The sequence below is a fragment of the Spermophilus citellus genome, assembly GCF_964194105.1.
Source record: "Spermophilus citellus genome assembly, chromosome: 2".
NCBI classification, from domain to species: domain Eukaryota; kingdom Metazoa; phylum Chordata; class Mammalia; order Rodentia; family Sciuridae; genus Spermophilus; species Spermophilus citellus.
The window spans coordinates 224,727,549-224,747,096 of record NC_138183.1 but is presented as its reverse complement, the minus strand read 5'-3'; the positions used below and the strand labels follow the sequence as shown (position 1 = coordinate 224,747,096).

The 19,548-nt window shown below is 38.5% G+C and overlaps 1 protein-coding gene across 10 annotated transcripts in view; it reads left to right on the top strand.

Annotated features, from left to right (window-relative positions):
- LOC308632719 (uncharacterized protein) overlaps positions 1 to 19,548 on the top strand; it is a 322,166-nt gene that overhangs the window by 56,735 nt on the left and 245,883 nt on the right. For 3 of the 10 annotated variants that reach the window (XR_014018636.1, XM_081265035.1, XM_081265027.1), the window contains exon 3: positions 10,708 to 10,840. The exons of 4 other annotated variants lie outside the window; for them this stretch is intronic. Coding sequence is in view for 4 of the 6 variants with exons in the window: in XM_081265035.1 (XP_081121161.1) it covers positions 10,784 to 10,840 (57 nt within the window). In the remaining 2 variants the exon portion in view is untranslated. Of the gene's footprint in view, positions 1 to 8,015; positions 8,156 to 10,707; positions 10,841 to 19,548 lie in introns of those variants that run through there. 3 more of the 10 variants (XM_081265030.1, XM_081265029.1, XM_081265034.1) reach the window with 2 other exon arrangements.

Sequence of the window (19,548 nt, the reverse complement as noted above, 5' to 3'; positions counted from 1 at the left end):
TTGTTTGACAGAGTCGCACATGTGTGCTTAGGAACTAGCCATCACACCATCTTGACTTTGAAGAGGGCTCCTATCACAGAAGTCTCAGTCCACAGACAGCCAGCTCCATTCCTCAGTCCTAAAGTGAAGCAGAACATCTTGGCAGATGTGTGTGGTGGGGGAAAGCAGTGGGAACATGGCACCAGGAAGCAGATAGAGCTCTATCAACAAGGATAAAATATATAGCCAAAGCCATGCCCCCATTAACCTGGCTCCTCAACCCACACCTTACCTGCAGTTACCACCCAGTTAATCCTTATCAGGGGCTCCATGATTCTACTCCCTGGCCTTGAGACCCTTGGTACATTGCTTAACTCAGTTGACCTTCTTCTCTAACCTTCTCCTGAAGGTTTTCACATTAGCAAAGTCTTTGGAGATCTTGTCATTGGAACACTTCAATCCATAGTTTGAACTCACCAGGTAGAAGTACCTTTTTTATTTTTTTCCTTAAGTTTTGAAAGTATTAGTAGCCAAATGAACTAGAGGGGAGATTTATAGTTAGGTAGTTTTCCTGACTATGTAAGACTGAGTGCTGTTTTGTGTATTCTCCAAGTACCGAACAAACAGGAAGGGCTGCAGTTGTCTGAAATTATGTGAGAAAGACAAGTGAACTTGCCATCCAGTAGGATGGAGTATGGTGGGAAAAATCACACAAGGACAGCAAGCAGTGGAGGTTCATTCAAGACAAAATACATACCCAGGGCCAACTGACCACATTGAAATAATTTTTTCCCATTAGTTTAAATAAAACTTTAATTTCAGTTTAACAAGTTTAACACTGAGATTATCAGGAAACTCCCCAAATAATCCTGTCTTTGTAAGATTTTGCAGTTAAAAAGAAATCAACTGAAAGGAGTAATGAAAAAAAAAAAATCTCACCTGCTCAGTGCTTGTGATGGAATCGAATTCATTACTCAGTTTCTAGGACGGGATTAAACACAAAAGACAAATAAATTAGGGTACTGCCAAGAATCTGAAAGGGTAAAAATTCTACAAAAATCAGGGTTTCATGATGCAAAGAGAAATGAAGAGGGTGGAGATTGTGTATGTCATTTAGCTGCAGAGAAGAGTTTAAATACAGAATCAACCTATAATAGGGAAATAAAACCTTGAAAGTGAAGAGCTCTAAATTTGGTATTTGACTCAGTTACCTTCAGTTCTTCCTTAATGTAGAAGTGATTTTACTCCTTTGTGTTTTTTCTAAAAAAAAAAAAAAATGTAAATCTCATCAGTGGTCAGGTTCAAGTGCCCAACGATTATCCCTAATCAAAGGCTCTGAGGGTTCACTTCTCTGCTCATGCATTCATTCACTGGTTCATTCATTCCACAAGTATTAATGGGTACCTACGATCTGCCAGACCTATATTAAGTCCTGGGGTATAACAGTAAACCAAACAGGCCTGAGCTTGAGGAAATGCTGCCTTTCTATTGAATGCCATTCCCCCTCTACAGAATATCCACAGGACCTGACAGCATATTAAAGGCACTGAGAAACGCTTCAGTAAAGAAACCTATTTCATCTTGTTTGATGAACTATTTCCTACACAAAACCCCTTTTCCATAGAACACCTTTCACATCCTCAAGGGACCAGTCTTTCTTGGGGTATGCGATGGGAAATCTAGTTTAAGATGAAATCTGCTTTGAAGGACAGGATGACATTGGATAGCAAGGCTAGTGAAACACTGCTTTAATTTTTGTTGTTACAACTTATCAATTGTAGAGACTCCACTTAACAGGAATGTGTTGTTGCCTTGAGTTGCCCCAAGATTCTTTACATTCTTTGACTTGGCAACAGCCACATTTTTTTTTTTTCAGCTTGGAAAATAATATGAATTCGGTAGGACCAGGAAGGTCTTCCATTTGTTAAAGATGGCCACAGTATTAGCTGTTCACCAAAAGGAGCTTTCTTACCTTTCTTGGCCCTTCATTTTTTTTGGGAAAATAGGTAAAAGTATTGGATATGTGGTTCCACTAGGTTCTTTTAAAAAACATTCCAACAGAGCTAACTGATCCGAAAGAAGAAAAATTCTGCCATTTGGGGGATTGCATAATTTCATAAAGTTAGAATACTCATCAAAAGTATATTAGTAGAGCACAAAAAAAATTAATCCATACAAAGTACTGTATGCACATGGTACTTTAAATTTTTTGCAGTGGCCCTGGGGCACCGTTATCTGCTCTTTTCTGGGAAATCACTCATCATGTAGCTAGTGGGGAAAGGGAGCACTTTGGCCCCCTTTCTGGGAGCAATCCAATGCAGTATGGATATTAATTAAATTTATTAAACAAATAACACAGCGACTCGGGGAGGTAGGGGTCCATCTGCCAGCTCTGCAGACAGATCTCTGCAGAGACGCGAGCTGAATGGTAGTTAAAGCGAAGTTGCCGAGCTCAGCAGATGGGCTCTTGTCTCTAGTGGGGGAGATTTGGTGGCGGTCCAACAACTCTTTTCCCCCTCCAGGTTTTTGTTCCTTGCAACTGTGATGGAAGAAGCCCTTCTCTGTCTTTTTCCCAGCCTTGTGCCTCTCTCCCCCGCCCCACCCCCCTTTGTTTATGTGAGCAATGTTTAAATCTGAGTGATTTGTTAGAGAGGCAAGTCCCGGCTGATCTCATTTTGTGTATGTGCTGTAAAGCTCAAGCAGAAAATAATTAGGAAAATGTAATCCCATTGACTTTACACCCTACTTGTGTACATTGCAGCAGCTCAGCCTGCTGCCCTGGAATAACATCTCTAGACAGATTTGAATGTTTCAGCATCCCCGCTCTCCGCACTTGGAAGTTCATATTCCTCTTGAGGTTCCGGTGCTTATTATTCTTAAAATTGGCCCTTAGGTGGCTTTTCGACCTCTGTGACTTTTAAACCATGTGATTCAAGGATTCTTGTTTGTTTGTTTGTTTGTTTGTTTTCCCACTGCCCCCAAATGTCTTCATATTCTGCTGGCAAGTGTCTAGGTGCCTTAAATCCCAGTGTCTCTTTCCCTTGCCATCTGGGACGAAATGTCATTGACGGTGTTAGATCAGCACATTTGTGATCTGTTCTGTTTTGTAGAAACCCACACTATCTTCCTTTCCCACCCACATCTTTGCTCACTAGGAAAGAGGGCAAATTTTAAACCTTTCTGCATTGAAAGACCACTAGTAGGTTATTGCTTCTTAGCATTTGGTATTGTTTTGACCAAAGCCCACTTGTGTAGAATTCAATGACAGGATGGTAGGTTAACTTAAATCTCCACTCATCCCTTCTCCCCACCTGAACCTTTACAGAAATGATTTTGTATAAGGAGCTCTCATCTCTGGCTACATCTCCTCACCTGGGACCAACAGCTCTCACAGGGGAGCCACCAAAACCCTGCAAGGCAGATGGTGTGTTCTATTGATGGCAAAGTTTTGGACTACATAGATCCCACCTTGGGCTGAGTCCTGAAATGCCCTTGCCTTGGAGAGAGAGGTCTGGTTCCAGCCAACCTGCGAGTGGACATATTTGCAGAGATAAAAGCACCTCTATGGAATAGAAACTCTTCCAATTGGAATGGATTCCCTCCCTCCCCATAAAACCTACCATCCTCTGCCAGCAGAAGTCTCAGCTGGTTGTGGGACCTGAAGAGAGGAATGGACACATCTGGGGTTATGATTCTACCAGGGGCACTGAGACTTACTGAAATAGGAAGTCAAACCTTTAATCCAGCTTGTAAGAAGACACAACCCGGGGCTGGAGTAGTGGCTCAGTGGTAGAAGCACTTGCTTGGCATGTGTGAGGCACTGGGTTCAATTCTCAGTACCACATATAAATAAATAAAATAAAGGTCAATTGACAATTAAAAAACATTAAAAAAAAAAAAAAGAAGACCCAACCCATGAATCCATTTACTGAAGCACAAAGAAATCTTAGCTGGCAAGCCCCTGTGCATCGAGAATGTTCAGTTCATTTCGGCTGAACACAAAGGTGTTTAGCTAAGTTCCTTCCTGATGTTGGTTCTTGTTTGTGCTTTTGGGATCCCATTTGAATCCCAAATCTCTTGGGTTTACCAGGAGACAAAATATTTTAGCTTCTGTTGTCAATTGCTGCCCCTCCCTGAGGTTCTACCCCACCTCTCCCAGGCCATGCTAATAATAATAAAGGGAAAAAAAGGCTTCTATTACTATGGAAAATGGTTGGATTCGGTGCAGATTTTTGTTTTTTATTAGAGCCCTGCCAAAGATCATTGTGAACTCTAGGAGTTATCATTACTCCCCAATCCTTTATGGAATTTAAAATGCTCAGCTCAAAAGATGGTCATGTAGTGGCAGGTGAAAAATGTTTGTTTACCAGTAGATCGTAGGTGGACAGCCAATTTATTTCTCTAATTTGTTGGAAGTCAAAATCTGCCGGGGGCGGAGGGAAGACTGCATTTTGAATTCATAGGCTATTTACCACAGCGTCGGCTTTGCCTCTCCTTCCACCCTGGTGTACCTGGGCTAATTTTTTCCTCTGATTTAAATAGCAATCTAGTTTCTCTGGCATCTCAATTTAAGGGAAGATTGGACGTTGTTTTTCAAAGGGAATTGCAAGTGTTTCACTCTTGTCTGAAAACAGATTGTGGCTTCTTTCCCAAGGATAAGCTTAGAAATTACATATAAATCTCAAGGTTTTATTTGTAGCAAAATGTTTTCAACTCTCTTGTCCACACATTAGTATAAATGAATAAAACAGAGAAGAGGCCAGGAAGCACCCTGACAGACAGTGTGTGCTTGTTTCTGATCAGCTTCCGGAATCTGCCATTCCGCTGAACACATTTTGTTTACTCTAGGGCTTCAGATTGTTTTATTGAAGATTTTGTAGGCAGCGTGACCATTTAGGACTAAATGCATAGAAAAGCTTTTGATTGGGAACAAAACACTCATCTGTGAGGAATAGAAATGTCGCTTTCAAAATAACAGTTCATTTTGAAATTACCTGATAATGACAGGTGTTTTTTAGATGTTGTTTTTACTCATTGGCTTTGATACACTTCTCTTTCAAGAGCTCAAGTGCACATTTTTAAACTATTCAGTGCAAAGCTCCTCCATTACTTCTTCCTCTCACTCTTCTGATGAGCATTTTGCAAAGGAACCACATTAGGGAATACCATCACCAGCCTGATGCAGCAATTGTCTCCAGAATTAAACACCGTAGCTCCTCCAGGCAGGCACCTTATTGTCTAGAAGGGGTACTGAACAAGACCCAGGCCGATCAGCTTGTGACAGAAAATGGTGCCATTTCATAGCTCAGCTCCTGAGATGAAAAGGAAGGTTTGTAACTGTTGCCCACCTAAATGATCTGACAGTGTGTTTCAGATGTTTCGTTCTTATTTCTGGGACCAAGTCTGGTACCTGTTTTTGGATATGCCTTAGAGCTTTTCACAGTCCTGGATACAATAAACATTGATTGACGGTTGATTAGACTTGCATTTTTTTTTCCTGGAGCCAAGCAAAATAATCTAGCCTCTGGGTTTGGCCAATGTCCATTTGAGTTTTCTCTGGTCTTGGAATCCCTTGTCTTTGCATCATTTCAGAAGGTGGCCTTCAATTCTTCTCATCTAGTCTCCTAGGGTCAGGTGACTGAGGCCTCCCAGGGGCTGGCTTGGTTCTTCTGTTGTTACTCTATTAGATTTTAGTGCAAATTCAAATCTTATAGTTGGGAAGGAATTTGTAAGCCAGTTAGCCGAAGCATGATGGGAGGGTCATGCTGCTTGTCCACCTATAACAATTTTTTTTTTGCAATTTTTGATCTTGTGAGTTTTAAAATGTTTTAGATATCAGAAATGTAAACCTTTTGTTAATGAGTAAAAGTTTTAATCAAAAGAGTTCTTTCTAGAAGTGATGATAATGGAATTACACATTAGCTCACTACTGCCTTTATTCCCTTTTCTACATAGTATTTCTTCAAAGATGCATATATTTAGGGGTAACAAGTCACTATTGCTCGAGCACATACCATGTGCTGGCTCCCGGGCTGAGGATTGCCTGTGTCATGACATTCAATCTTCATAATATATTAATATTCTCATTTTAAAGATGAAGAAATTGATTTTAAGAGATATCAAGTAGCTTGCCCAAAGTCTAATCAAATCATCCAAACAAATCAAACCTAAAGTCATATCTAATAGCCAGATGTGAATTTGAAACCGAACAGGATGGCTCTAAAACTCTTCCATCAAGCCACTCTGCTTGATTATATATACTCATTTGTGATCTAAATTTACTTAGATCTGAAAGGAGCTGTGGCCTCTTCAAATAAAAGTGCACCTAAAATAGTATCATTAAAAACCAAAATAAGAAGATGAATCATGTGGAGGCCTTCAAGCTTTTAGAGACAGTAATTCCCTGTTGTCTACATTTATACCGACTCAACGTTGCCAGTTTCTTTAACTTTTCATTCACTATTGGAAGAACGCAGGGTCATAGTTGGCCAACTCTTTGGGGGAAGTGGCCCTGTCTTGTGTCTGCCAAGTTTCTTATTCCTAACAGTTGATGTTGAGTCCGTGTTAAAGGAGTGGATCAGAGCAGATGCAGAAGAATGCACCGGTTTCATTCAGGCCGCCTGTGCTGAAGCAGGCTCATTCGGAGCAGGTGTTGGGTCAACCAGATGGCAACTGTGACTTGGGACCCCAAGGCAAAAACAAAGTGTGGGGGAAGAGAAGCAGTAGGATAAGAGGATATTTATCTTTCTTATCTATTCTTCACTGGGTGCTATTTTGCATCGTCGGTAGACATCACTGTATGCTACTTGAATTCCTTTTAAAATAAGGCAGGATAAAAAGAAATGATTGCTTATATAATTACACACACACACACACACACACACACACAATATTAGATTGACTTGCCCTGGGAGTGAGATGCATTAAGAAAGGGTGTTTTCATCATCAGAGAGGCTGCTGATTGTCGGATTCACAGCCAAGGTGGTGAGGCACTGAGCTGAGATGGTCAGAAGGGTTGGATGCTCTTCATGCCAGAGGTGACCCTGCTGGTCTTGGGATGAGCCTCGATTGTTCCAGAGACTCTGGTTTCTTTTATTTTCTTTTTTTTAATATTTATTTTTTAGTTATAGTTGGACACAATACCTTTATTTTATTTATTGATTTTTACATGGTACTGAGGATCGAACCCAGGACCTCACATGTGCTAGGCGAGCGCTCTACTACTGAGCCATGAGCCTTTGCCATGCTGGTAGTTTTCCTCTGGAATGTAAGACAGTCCCCCTTAAGAAGGTATTGCTGTTGCTACAGACATGCTGAAAGAACAGAAGTGTTGTTGCCTTATTTGTTGAAAACAGTTTTACTTCTGTTCATGCATCTGAAGACTATTAAAAAAAACAGTCACACCTATTATATTGTTATATTGACCTTGTCATCAGCTCACACTCCTGATTCTCATAGGAAACTTCCCAGCCTCCATTTGTGCAGCTGGCATTTTGCACCTGAATCCAAGACTTAACATGACTCACTCCCATTTTCATGGAGGAGAATCAGACACAGGGAAGCTGTGCTCCCTCTTGTCACCTCCTACCTTTTCTCTCTCTTTACCATGGCCTCTTCATTTTTTGTTATTTACACCAATCTTCAGAGTTTTTTCTCTTCCTATGCTGGTTGACTCCATTGTATCCTTGACCAGATAGTACTGGGTGATTTATAAAGTACAGAATTTATTTCTCCACCAGGCATGGTGGCACATGCCTATAATCCCAGGGGCTCAGGAGGCTGAGGCAGGAGGATCGTGAGTTCAAAGCCAGCCTCATCAATGGTGAGGCACTAAGCAACTCAGTGAGACCCTGTCTCTAAATAAAATACAAAATAGGGCTGGGGATGTGGCTCAGTGGTTGAGTGTCCCTGAGTTCAATCCCCCCCCCCAAAAAAAAACCCAAACCCAAAAAACAAGAAATTTATTTTTCACAGTTCTGGAGGCTGGGAAGTTAAAGAAGAAGACCCTGTCAGGTTTCATGTCTATTAAGGGTGCAGTCTCTGCTTCCAAGATGGTGCCTTAAACGCTGTATCCACTAGAAGGGAGGCACACCGTTCTTCACATGATATGAGAGCAGAAGAGTACAGAGAGAGAACATGGTGCTGGGGATCGAACCTAGGACCTCACATGTGCTAGGTGAGCGCTCTACCGCTGAGCCATGAGCCTTTGCACTTAAAAATCCATTTTTAAAAGGCACTAAACCACTTGTCAGGGCAAAGCCCTCCTGGCCTAATCACCTCTTCAGGGTCCTACTTCTTGAATGTAAATTGTGCAGGCATCATTGGAAACAAAAAACTAGAAGTAGAACCATCACAAGATGCAGCAGTCCTACACTGGGTATAGACCCAAAGGAATTTGCATCAGTATCCTGAAGACACATCTCCATCGCATATTTATTGTAGCACTATTCACAATGGCAAAGATATGGAATAAACTTAGGTATCCATCAACGAATGAATAGATTATTCCCAATAGAAAGAGGTGATAAATGTCTGAAGTGATACCTGCGCCAGTTACCCTGATCTGATCCTTACAAATTGTATATGTGTGTCAAAATGCCACACAGTACCCCATAAATACAAACAATTACTGCGTGCCAATTAAAAATTAAAATAGATTTTAAGAACCACCGCATCCCCCACTTCTTATTACTATTTCATGGGAAATTAAATTTCAATGAGTTGTGGAGTAGACAAACATTCAAACCACAGCAGAGGAGATTTTTCACAGTGGTCTCAGTGTGGAAGTGTCTGCAAAAATACAATAAACAATTTTGTGGGTGACTCTTATTCAATCTTTACACTGAATGGCTGCCTTTTCCTGCATCTTCATGTATTCTGTCATCAACCTCAGGAGGAGAAGAGGAAGATCCCTACAAGGCTGGATCAGCCCAGCTATCACTGTGACCTGGGAAACCCTTATTTTGTTCTTCCAGGGGAACATGTGAGGGTTGGCTTGGGGGTAGCACTGGCTGCCCACCTCTTATCACTAACTCTCCCTGGCCATGTTCAGGGTGTCAGTCAAGAGGTGGGTCTGTAGTGTTACAGATAAAAGTTTCCTTTGCTGGAGGCAAATTACTTGTTTTTGCATCAGGAGAGGGGGGTTGGCTTATGGATGGCCCTTTCCCCCCTGAGCCAGGCTTCTTAACACCAGAAATCTCTCAAGTATCAGAACCTTCTGTTTATAAATAAGGAAACTTTGAGAGATAAGGAGGAGACTGATGAAAAACTTCTTCCTGTGAACAGCATGTAATACAAGGTAGAAACTTTTTCTTTCTTTCTTTCTTTCTTTCTTTCTTTCTTTCTTTCTTTCTTTCTTTCTTTTTCTTTTTCTTTTTCTTTTTCTTTTTCTTTTTCTTTTTTTTTTGGTAGTCGATAAGTCCCTGTCAATCAGGGCTGGTGACTCAGGGAACAAGAAAGTCTTGACTTGAATAATGGGTGTGACCCTTTTTGTCTCTGACATCTACATCCCTCCCAGTTCTTGACAGAGGTCACTGAGTGGCAAAGAGCAGTTTGGGTTCAGTTCTCCAGAACTTCATGACTCCAATTTATTTTATTTTATTTGACAAAGAAAAATTGTCTATATTTATTGTGTGCATGCTGTTGTCTTGAAATCAGAACTTCATTATTTCTGATCCTCATCAGTATTCACTCATTCATCCATTCAGCAGAAGTTTATTTGGTGAGTGCTTGATAGGATCAGGGCCTGTAATAAAACCCTAACAATGGATTTCTGCCCTCAAAGAGCCCCTGTCTGTAGAAGGAGATGGATGTGAATTAAACAGTCACACTGACAAATATATAATTGCAAAAAAGTGGTGAATGATTTGAGAGAGGATGGATAGAGATACCTCAACACGTCTAATGGTTTCTTGACCATTCAAGTAGCCCAACCCTGCATTTGGTAACTATTTGTATAAATAGCTTTAGAGGATTTGAAATTTTCATTGAATGCTCATCTGTGGTGCCCCAATATTTTATCAAGTGCATGTGGCATATTTATCAGAAAGGGATTTTTAAATAAAAATAAAAGAAGATAATGGGTTGCATTATTATACTCCCGTCAGAGAGTTCATTAATTTGTTGACTCTTTTGAGATGTCTATTTTTGTCTTTAGCTCATTATAAAGTTTAAGGGACAAACTAGTTCGTGTGGTCTTTCCATTAAAAATATAGATGTAAATGTGGGGAAAAAAAAACATACTAATGTTTACAGAATGCTGTATGAACAGCCAGCCTATTTTCTAGCAGTATTTATAGATCAGGAAACACGTTAATTACTGCCATGTTGTTTCTGTGTGTAATCTCAGCCACTTGGAAAACAGCAGGAAGAACTTGTGTTTCCATTGATGTGTGGCCTTTTGTCTTTTGATGTTAAGTTCTAAATCTCAAAAGAGGATTGTGTTTGGCTGCATGTAACAGACAGTGGGCTTCAGTGGTTTGCCTGAATCCAAGTCTATTTTTACTCACAGCCCAGGGATGGTTCCAGACCCCTTATCTTTCCTCTCTGCTGTCTTTGTCTTTGTGCTTGTTGCTTCATGGCCACAATGTGGCTGCTCTTGGTCTCACATCAGAATTCCAGACAGAAGGGAAGAGGGAAGAGTCATGTCTCCTACATCAGAACTGCAAAGGAGTGAGGAGGAGGGAGGCTTGTGTTCATGAATCAAAATTTTTTCCCTGCTCTCTCCAGCAGACTTTGCTTCTCATTGCCAAATATGGGGTGACATGGCTGCCTGTGCCCACAAGGGAATCTGGAGAATCAAGTCATGCCTTCCAAAAATCAGGATTCTTTCAGCAAGGAAGACTGTGAGAATGGATGTTGGGTAGGCAACGTGTGTCATGAGAGACTTCTAAGTACTTCTTATCAAGTTCACCAAAACTCTGTAATTGAATAAGACACAGCAAAGGTTTTAGGAAATGCTCATCATTTACTGATGTGGCTTCTTTTGTCCAATTTTTTGACCAAACTGATTACTTCCTCATTTTTACCCCATACGGTGGCAGACAAAGAAAGTGTAATAGGAAGTACAGAAAAATAAGCTCTGCTGTTCTCTTGCATGTGGCGTATTTATGCCTCTACTTGTGTTTTTGTATGATCTTCAATCCTTACCCCCACCCCAACCTTTTGGAAGGCATCATTTTAAAGCCATTTGTACTTAATATACAACGTATAAAGCTACTTATCCAGGGCCCTGCCCAAGGGGGATACCACTGCCTAGCATGGAATCCCCTTCCCTTAGGACATTCCATTTTTCTCTGTAAGTGTGTCGGCATCAAGCTGTATATTCTATTCTATTAATACTTCTCTCTTTTTCTTGATGTGAATAAAATAAACTTGAATAGAAGTTCTAGAATTTCCTTCCTTCCTTCCATGCTTCTCATGGATTGAATCATTCTGGATCGCCCTTTGATACGCAGCCCACACTTTGGAGATCACTGGTTTAGAGGGCAGGAAGATTATTTGCACATGGAAGAAGGGATCAACTATTAAGGGCTGATGAGGACCCCAGTCTCTCCTTTCAAGATGGCACCTTGAACTCTCTTTTCCTCACATGGTGGAAGAGAAAGGTAGAAAGGATCTGAGCTAGTTTCTTCTAGCCCTTTTAAAAGGCACCAATGACTTAATCATTCCCAAAAGGTCCTAACTCTTAATACCACCATAATGGGATTAAGTCTCCATGAGGATTTTGGATGGGACACTATCTTTCAAACCACAGCACCCTATCCACTGCTTAACCTCTCTGGTTCTCACTTTGTAATGTAAGGATGTCAGTACTCATTGTCTAGGGTTGTTTGAGGATTAAAAGAAATAGTCTATGAAAGAGTGTCATCCAGTTCTTGGAACTTAGCATTCAATAATGAGTGACAATTAGTTTTTTTTTTAATATGAATGGGTAGGAATAAGGTGTTTGAGTTAGCTTCAATAAGTATGCATAAGATTGGGGAACACTGATGGTTTCCATTGTGATGGTCAAAACCAGAGTAAAACAAACATGGCCCCTTCCCATCAACTAATATGTCAGCAGGTGTTTCCTTTGTTCCAAGAGTATTAAAACCCAGCACAGTGAATCCCAACATCGAGTATATCCACAAGACAAAAAAAAAAAAAAACAAAAAAACTATAAATAAATTACAGAAATATTAGTAGAGTAGAAGGAGGGGAACAGGGTGAGGGAAAGGGCAGGAAGTGCTAGGGACTGAATTAGAGCAAATTATATTTCCATGCTTTTGTGATTACATCAAAATATATCCTAATGTTATATGATATATATATCAACAACAACAAACCCCATCAGTTCCAAGTGTATTTTAAGGAAAATGACATGTGTGTTAAAGTGGGTTAGAAGTCACAATCTAGAGCTTACATGTCCTTTATTCTCATTAAGAATGAAAATGAATTGTTCTATAGATAGAACACTGGGATATATATATAAGCTGTCCTGTAAGTAGGACATTGGGCAACTATGTTATCTTGGATGCTGGGACAAAATGGATTAAGGACAACATAAGCCCAGCAGTAGAATTTCAGAAAAGATGCAGTTTTCTAGTGACCTGTGATGACTGAGTGTACCATCATGCCCCGATTCCTTGTACATATGGATACTTTGGGATGATATTTAATAAAGAGCACTGATTAGATCAAAACGATAAAAACATCAACATTGAGGATCTGATGCCTGAAACTGATCAATTAATATGATACAGAGAAAAGTTCACCTTTTAACTCCAGAAGTTCCCTGGGATGTTTTTTTTTTTTCAAGTTTTTTTTTTGTTTTTGTTTTTTATTGGTTGTTCACAACATTACAAAGCCCTTGACATATCATATTTCATACATTAGAATCAAGTGGGTTATGAACTCCCGTTTTTACCCCAAATACAGATTGCAGAATCGCATCGGTTACACATCCACATTTTTACATACTGCCATATTAGTGACTGTTGTATTCTGCTACCTTTCTCCCTGGAATGTTGACAATGACACACAGCATGACACGGAAGACGAACAGAAAGGTCTTCGAGGCTCATGTCCTGTGGGTGATTCTTTCTTGCAAGCCACATTTTTGAATCCTGATAATGTGATGGCCTTGTACTAAGTGCTTTTCATGTCTCACCTTGTAGAATGTTCACGGCAACAAAGCCGGTGTTATTTCACCCCATGACTTACTCACTTATGAAGCCTGGAGAAGTGCAGAATCTTGTCCTCATTCCCTTGAAGGGGAGGTGGCAGGGTGGGGACGTGAACCTCTGCCTCCTCCAGCTGGAGTTCTTAACCTATAAGCCTTGCATGGTTGCTTCAGGGTTCAGCTGTCCTGTGCTTACAGCTCTGTTAATGAAGAAGAAACATTTTCTTAAACAACACACCCTAGTGTAATCTGATTCCCTGCAAGACTTGAGATGCATAATTTTTTCTTAGTATCTGATGTCTATCGACTGTTAAATGCTAGCAAAGTCATTTATGAAGGAGAGTCAGTCAATCCAGGCTGCATCAACCCAGGAGTAGACTATTCTCTTGTTATTTTGTTCTTCATTCAACAGAATCTTAAAAAAAAAAAAAATCCTACAGGTGCTCATTTAAATACCGACTTCTTACAGTAGGAAAAAGTGATATATTTCATTCATTTTGCTTATTCCTCTTTCTGATAGGAGTTTGGGTAGAATAAGCATAATTTATGAGTCATAGATCTAAAATAATTTTCAGAATTTCTAGTTTCAAGTGAATGTATTTTATAATAAAAATGAATTTTTTAAAAAAATTCACAAAATTATCCTTTGAGTCATAACCACATTTAAGATACCCCCAAAGTCTGATTATGTGAGTTAAGATTTTTTCTTGGAGTTGAAAGCAAATAGTTTTGGGAAATGGCATTAATTCTTTTAGACTCCTTGAGGATAGTGTTATAGCCCAAATCCCAAATCATCTGATATTCCTAAAAATCATGAGCAGGAATCTGGGCTATAGGTGAAATCGAGTCTTATGTGGAAAGTTTAGCTTCACCCATGCTAGTCTGGCTCCAACCCTGACCAGATATTATCTACATGTTGACTTTTGCTCTTACAAAAAAGGGACTGGGTGAAATACGATGAATTTTTTGTACAAATTCATCACTGCTGCCAAAAAAGAGAGCACCCCTCCCTGCCAAGAAGTGAGCAGTTACCTCTGTTGGCAAATTCAGCAACTGCTCTTAGGGAGCAATTGACCAGAAAATTCGAAAACTTCTATCATGTGCTAGACTTCGGCCTTTGTTTACTTAAACATTATTTCACCTAAGTGTAAAACACACTGCTAGGGCTCTTTTAATTTTTTTTTTTTTTAAGATGTTTAATTCAACTATAAAGGCAATTCAAGTGAGAAACTTCAGTACGCTGATTTTGTTCTTTGAGTCATTGCACCGTAATTAGCTGAGTTGGGTTTTAAATGCAGCACAAGAACATCTTCTTGTCTGTTTATGTCAGAAAAAAATGGCTAATGAGCACTTATCAAAAAGATGAACATTTTTTCATTAGATTAAGTAAAATCAAAACAGATTTTATAATGTACTATTATGTTTCAGCATGGAATAAATTGAGTAAAATAGCTAATATCTTCACAGTTCCCTGAGAATGTCTATGCATGGCAGGATCCACCTCCCCGCCCCTCCCCCACACACCTAGACTTCAGGAAAGGGCCCATTTACAGCAACTCTCTTTGGGACATTCAGGCACATTCCCCAGAGGGTTCGGAATGGTCTTAATATTATTTGTAAAATCTGAATGGCAATGAAGCCTATGTCACCGCTGGTTGTCTTTGCATCATGCCACATTCTTTAAAATTGTTCCTAAGAATGACTCTTCTCCACTGTCTCACTGCAGTCAGTCAAAATGCCACCGGGGAACTCAGATTCCTGCAGAGCTTTTTTTTGTTCTGAGATTTTTGTAGTGCTCTTGTGGACCAGGGTCAGCTTATGTGTTTTCAAAAGTCACAGATGGTAAAGGCCGATCCCTTAGGAAGGTTTATGGTAAAAATGTAAAAGTGTAAGACCATGATAAATGTCACTTGGATGGCTGGTTATTGGAAGGTCACCAAGGACTCTTAAGTCATCACTTTTTCTTCTGTTAGGTGAGAGTTATAACGTCCACACACATGCCAGTGCCTACTTGGACCTGTCCACATGTATGCATATCCACAAGGCAGCTAACCTAACAAGCCATTATGTGAATACAAAGGATGCCCTGATTTGGATCTGGAGGGCCCTCCTGTATCCTCGTATTAAAGGTGTGGTCCTCAGTGTGGTGCTAGTGGGAGGGTGTAGACCCTTTCAGAGGTAGGGTCTAGTGAGAGGTGTTATCCCCTTGAAAAGAGGATAGTTGGGTTTTTTTTTTGGATCAATGGATCATGGTCTGAAACTTCTACAATTGATCCCAAATAAACCTTTTTTTAAGTTGGTTGTCTCAGGTATTTGTTACAGTAACAGAAAGCTGACCCATACAGAAGAATCTTACTTTCCTCAAGTCTTCTGAGTTTTCATCAGGATGAATGGACAAGAGATATATTCTTTGTCTATTAAAAAAAATGAAAACCTGCTCTAAACACTAACTTAGTGTAGTTGTATAACTCTGTCCACATAGCACATTTTATGGGAGGAAATTTATTGAAGTATAACACATTCATAAATGTAAAAAGCTTGATGAAGTTTTATAGATTCTGCAAAGTAACATACCAATGTCATCACCCCTGGCCAAAGACTTAGAATATTAATAACACTATGGAAGTCTTCTTTATGCCCTTAGTCATTATCCACCACTCAAAAGTAAATACCATTTTGATTTCCACCACTATAAATTACTTCTGATGTTTATGACTTTATATAAATGAAATTGTGCAGTGTTTGTCTTCTTTCCCTCAAAATTATGTCTGTGAGATTTATTAGTGTGATTCTGTGTAGCAGAAAGTCATTATTTTTCATTGCTGTATCATATTCTGTTGTATTACTGTGCTATCATTTGTTGATTGGTTTGAGTATTGATGAAAGTGTTGTTTCTTGTTTGATGCAAACAGGAATAATGCTACTATGTGTCTTGTGTGTGTCTTTTGGTATACATATGTAGGCATTTCTATTGGTTTTATACCCAGGAGTAGAATTGCTGGATCATAGCATATATGCATTTGTAATTTTAGTAGACACTAAAAATAGATTTCTAAATTATATGTAGCAATTTATCGCCCACGTCCCATGTGGGTGACAGAGTCAGGGTCACTCCGCGTGAATTTGGGCTGACAATGAAAAGACCACACAAACAAAGAAATACCTTTTTCTGGGTTCAAGGGTGGCTCTGAGGCTTCAGCTCCCATGTTGGAAGGCAAGGGGAACGAGGGAGGCAAGAGGCAAGAGGCCAGGGAGATAGCACATCCTGAACCCCTGTTTTTATTTAGAGGGTGGACATTCCTTAGAAAATTCCATCCAAACAAGGCAAGGGGATTCTGTTACAGCAAACACAGGGGTCAGGGAGCCCAGTACCATTGGGTACCGCCCACTCCCAGAGCCACACTCCCTTGGGGAGCAAAGGTGAGGCCCACCTGCCTTGCCCTTTGTGCGATGGTAGTTCCACACCCCCATTACTCAAGGCTAAGGGGCCAGTGCTCAGCTCCTGTTCAGGGCAGCCCCCAACAGCAATTTATATCGCCACCACCAAAATAATAAAGTTCTAGTTATTCCACATCCTCACATACGCAAGAGAATTGTAGGCATTCTGAAGAGTTTAAAAGGAAAACCCTTGTGTTTTTAATTTTAATTTCCTTGATGATTAATGATGTTTAGTTGCTCTTACTGTGTTTATTGGCCATGGGTATCCCCTTTTATTAAGTCTATCAAGTCTTTTGTTTATTTATTTTTAAGTTGGGCTGTCTTTTTTTCTCATTGATTTGTAGAAAAATCTCAACACATTTTACATATGTAGTCTATACTTACGTCTTTTGGTAAACGTAAGTTCTGAAATTTAAAGAAATTAGATTTATTCATCTTTTATGGTAAATGATATTTGAGTAATTTTTTAAATTGACAAACATTGTTTATATTTATCATGTAGGACATGAGGTTTTGGAATATAGGTGCATTGTGGGATGGCTAATTAACATATGCATCTGTTCACATACTTATTATTTTTTTGTGTGGGATGAGAACGCTTAAAATCTACACTTAGCTATTTTCAAGAACACAGTACATTGTTGTTAATTATAATCTCCATGTTGTAAGATAGAGCTATTGAATTTATTCCTTTTAACTGAAACTTTGTATCTTTTGATGAATCCCCCCCCACTTACTCTCCTGCATTAAAACATTATTTTGTTCACCCCAATGTTACAAATATATCCTGTATTACTTTCTAGAAGCTTAATTGTTTTTTCTTTTATATTTAATCCTGTTATTCATGTGGAATTTCTTGGCATACTTTGAGATAGGATAAGATTTAATTCAAAATATCAACTATATTAAAAATATCTTTTCCTTCATTGGTACTTGTTTTATAAATTATGTGGTCTTATGAGTGAGTGCATCTGTTTTTTAGACTCTCTGTTCTGTTCCATTGATATATTTATCTATCATGTGCCACTTTTTTATACCACTGTGGTATACAGTGATACCACTATTTTAACTATACTTTATAATAAATCTTGATTTATTATAAAGTTCTTCAACTTCTTTTTTAATATCTGTTTTGGCTGTTCTAAGTCTTTTGTCTTTCCATGTAAAATTTTAGGATCAGTTTATTAATTTTCATAGGCAGGTTAGTTGGGATTTTAATTGGGATTACTTTGAACATGTAGAGCAATTGGGAGAACTGACTGACAATACTTGGTCTTCTAATCCATGGACATGGTATATCCCTCCATTTATGTAGATTTTCCTAAATTTCTCTCAGTAGTGTTTTGCAGTTTTCAATGTATAGCTCTTACACATTTGTTATTAGGCATATTCCTATGGGATGCTTTTGATGCTAGCTATTCTTAGGTAGTTTACATTATATTAATTAAAATGGTATTGTTTTAAAAATTTCACTTTCTAATTGTTTAGTGTAGTATTGGGAAGTACAGTTGATTTTTAACTATATATCCAATGACTTTGATAATTCTTATTTGACTTTTTAATTCTTGTTCATTAATTTATTTTGAATATTATGTTAAAATCATATTCCTTGTGAACCATGACAGTTTTTTCTTTCAAAAGATTTTAACTTTAATTTTCTTTGCACTACCAGTATAATATCCACTAGAAGTAGTGATTGCAGACATCCTTGTCTTCCAATCTCAGGGAGAAATATATCAATATTTTAGCATTAATATATTTTCTGTCAGTCTGAAAAAGACCATTGTTTCATTAGTTTAAAGATATTCCCTTCTATTCCTAGTTTGTTGAGATGTTTAAAAATCATGAGTGAGCACTGAATTTCATCACTCCCCCCTTACATCTATTTAGTTACTACTATATAGCTTTTCTCATTTACTTAGTCAGTGGGGGTGAATTTTATTGATTTTCAAATATTAAACCAGTTTTATATTATTGTGATATATTAGCTTAGGATTTATTCTTTTTACATATCACAAGATTTGATCTCATAATATTTGTATTTGACTTTCCCAAATTTTTTCATTTATTTTATGAGAGAGAGATTGACCTGTACTTCTTTCTTGTAACACTTTTCCATTATTGTTAAGTTGTGTATCCAGACCTCAAAATATGAGTTCAGAAGTGATTTTATTTTATCTGCTTTTGAATAATTAATACAACATTGATTTTAATTCCTGAAATGTTTTAAGAATTTACTGATGAGTTCCATTAGGGCTGGAAGTTTTCTTTGTGGGTAGGCTTTTAATTACTGACACATATATTTAAAGGACAAATAAAGGTTTGGATTTTCTATTTCTTCTTGTGTCAGTTTTGATAAGTTAGTATTTCTAAGAATGAATTTGTCCATCTCATCTGAATTATTACATTTATTGTTCTCAAGTTATTTATATTATCTCTTTTTAATGCCTTGAAGATCTATAGTGGTGTCCCTTTTTTTTAAAATTCTGTATGTTGACAGTGTTTGCCTTCTGTTTTTCCTTTACAATCTTACCAGGATTTTAATCATTTTAAACCCCCCCCCCACAAAAACCCACTTAAAAAAATACTTTATGTGTTCCTCTTTTACAGATATTGGCAAAATGTGACTAATGGGTCAGATGTAAACCATCACCTGTGTTTATAAATACAGTTTTATTGGAACTTAGCCGTATCCATTTGCTTATATACTGTCTATCTCTGCTTTTGTGTTACAATGGCAGAGAACTCCATATAGATATTATAACCCACAATGTCTAATATGTTCACCATCTATCCCTTCACAGAAAGATTGACTACCTCTGCTCTATTATGATTTTTCCATTTCATTGACTTTTCCCCTTATCTTTACTATTGTTCTCTTATGCTTTTCTTTGATTTTAATTTGCTGTTTTCTTCAAAGCTTCTTGAGATTACTGATTTCCATCCTTGGGATTTTAATTAATTTATAT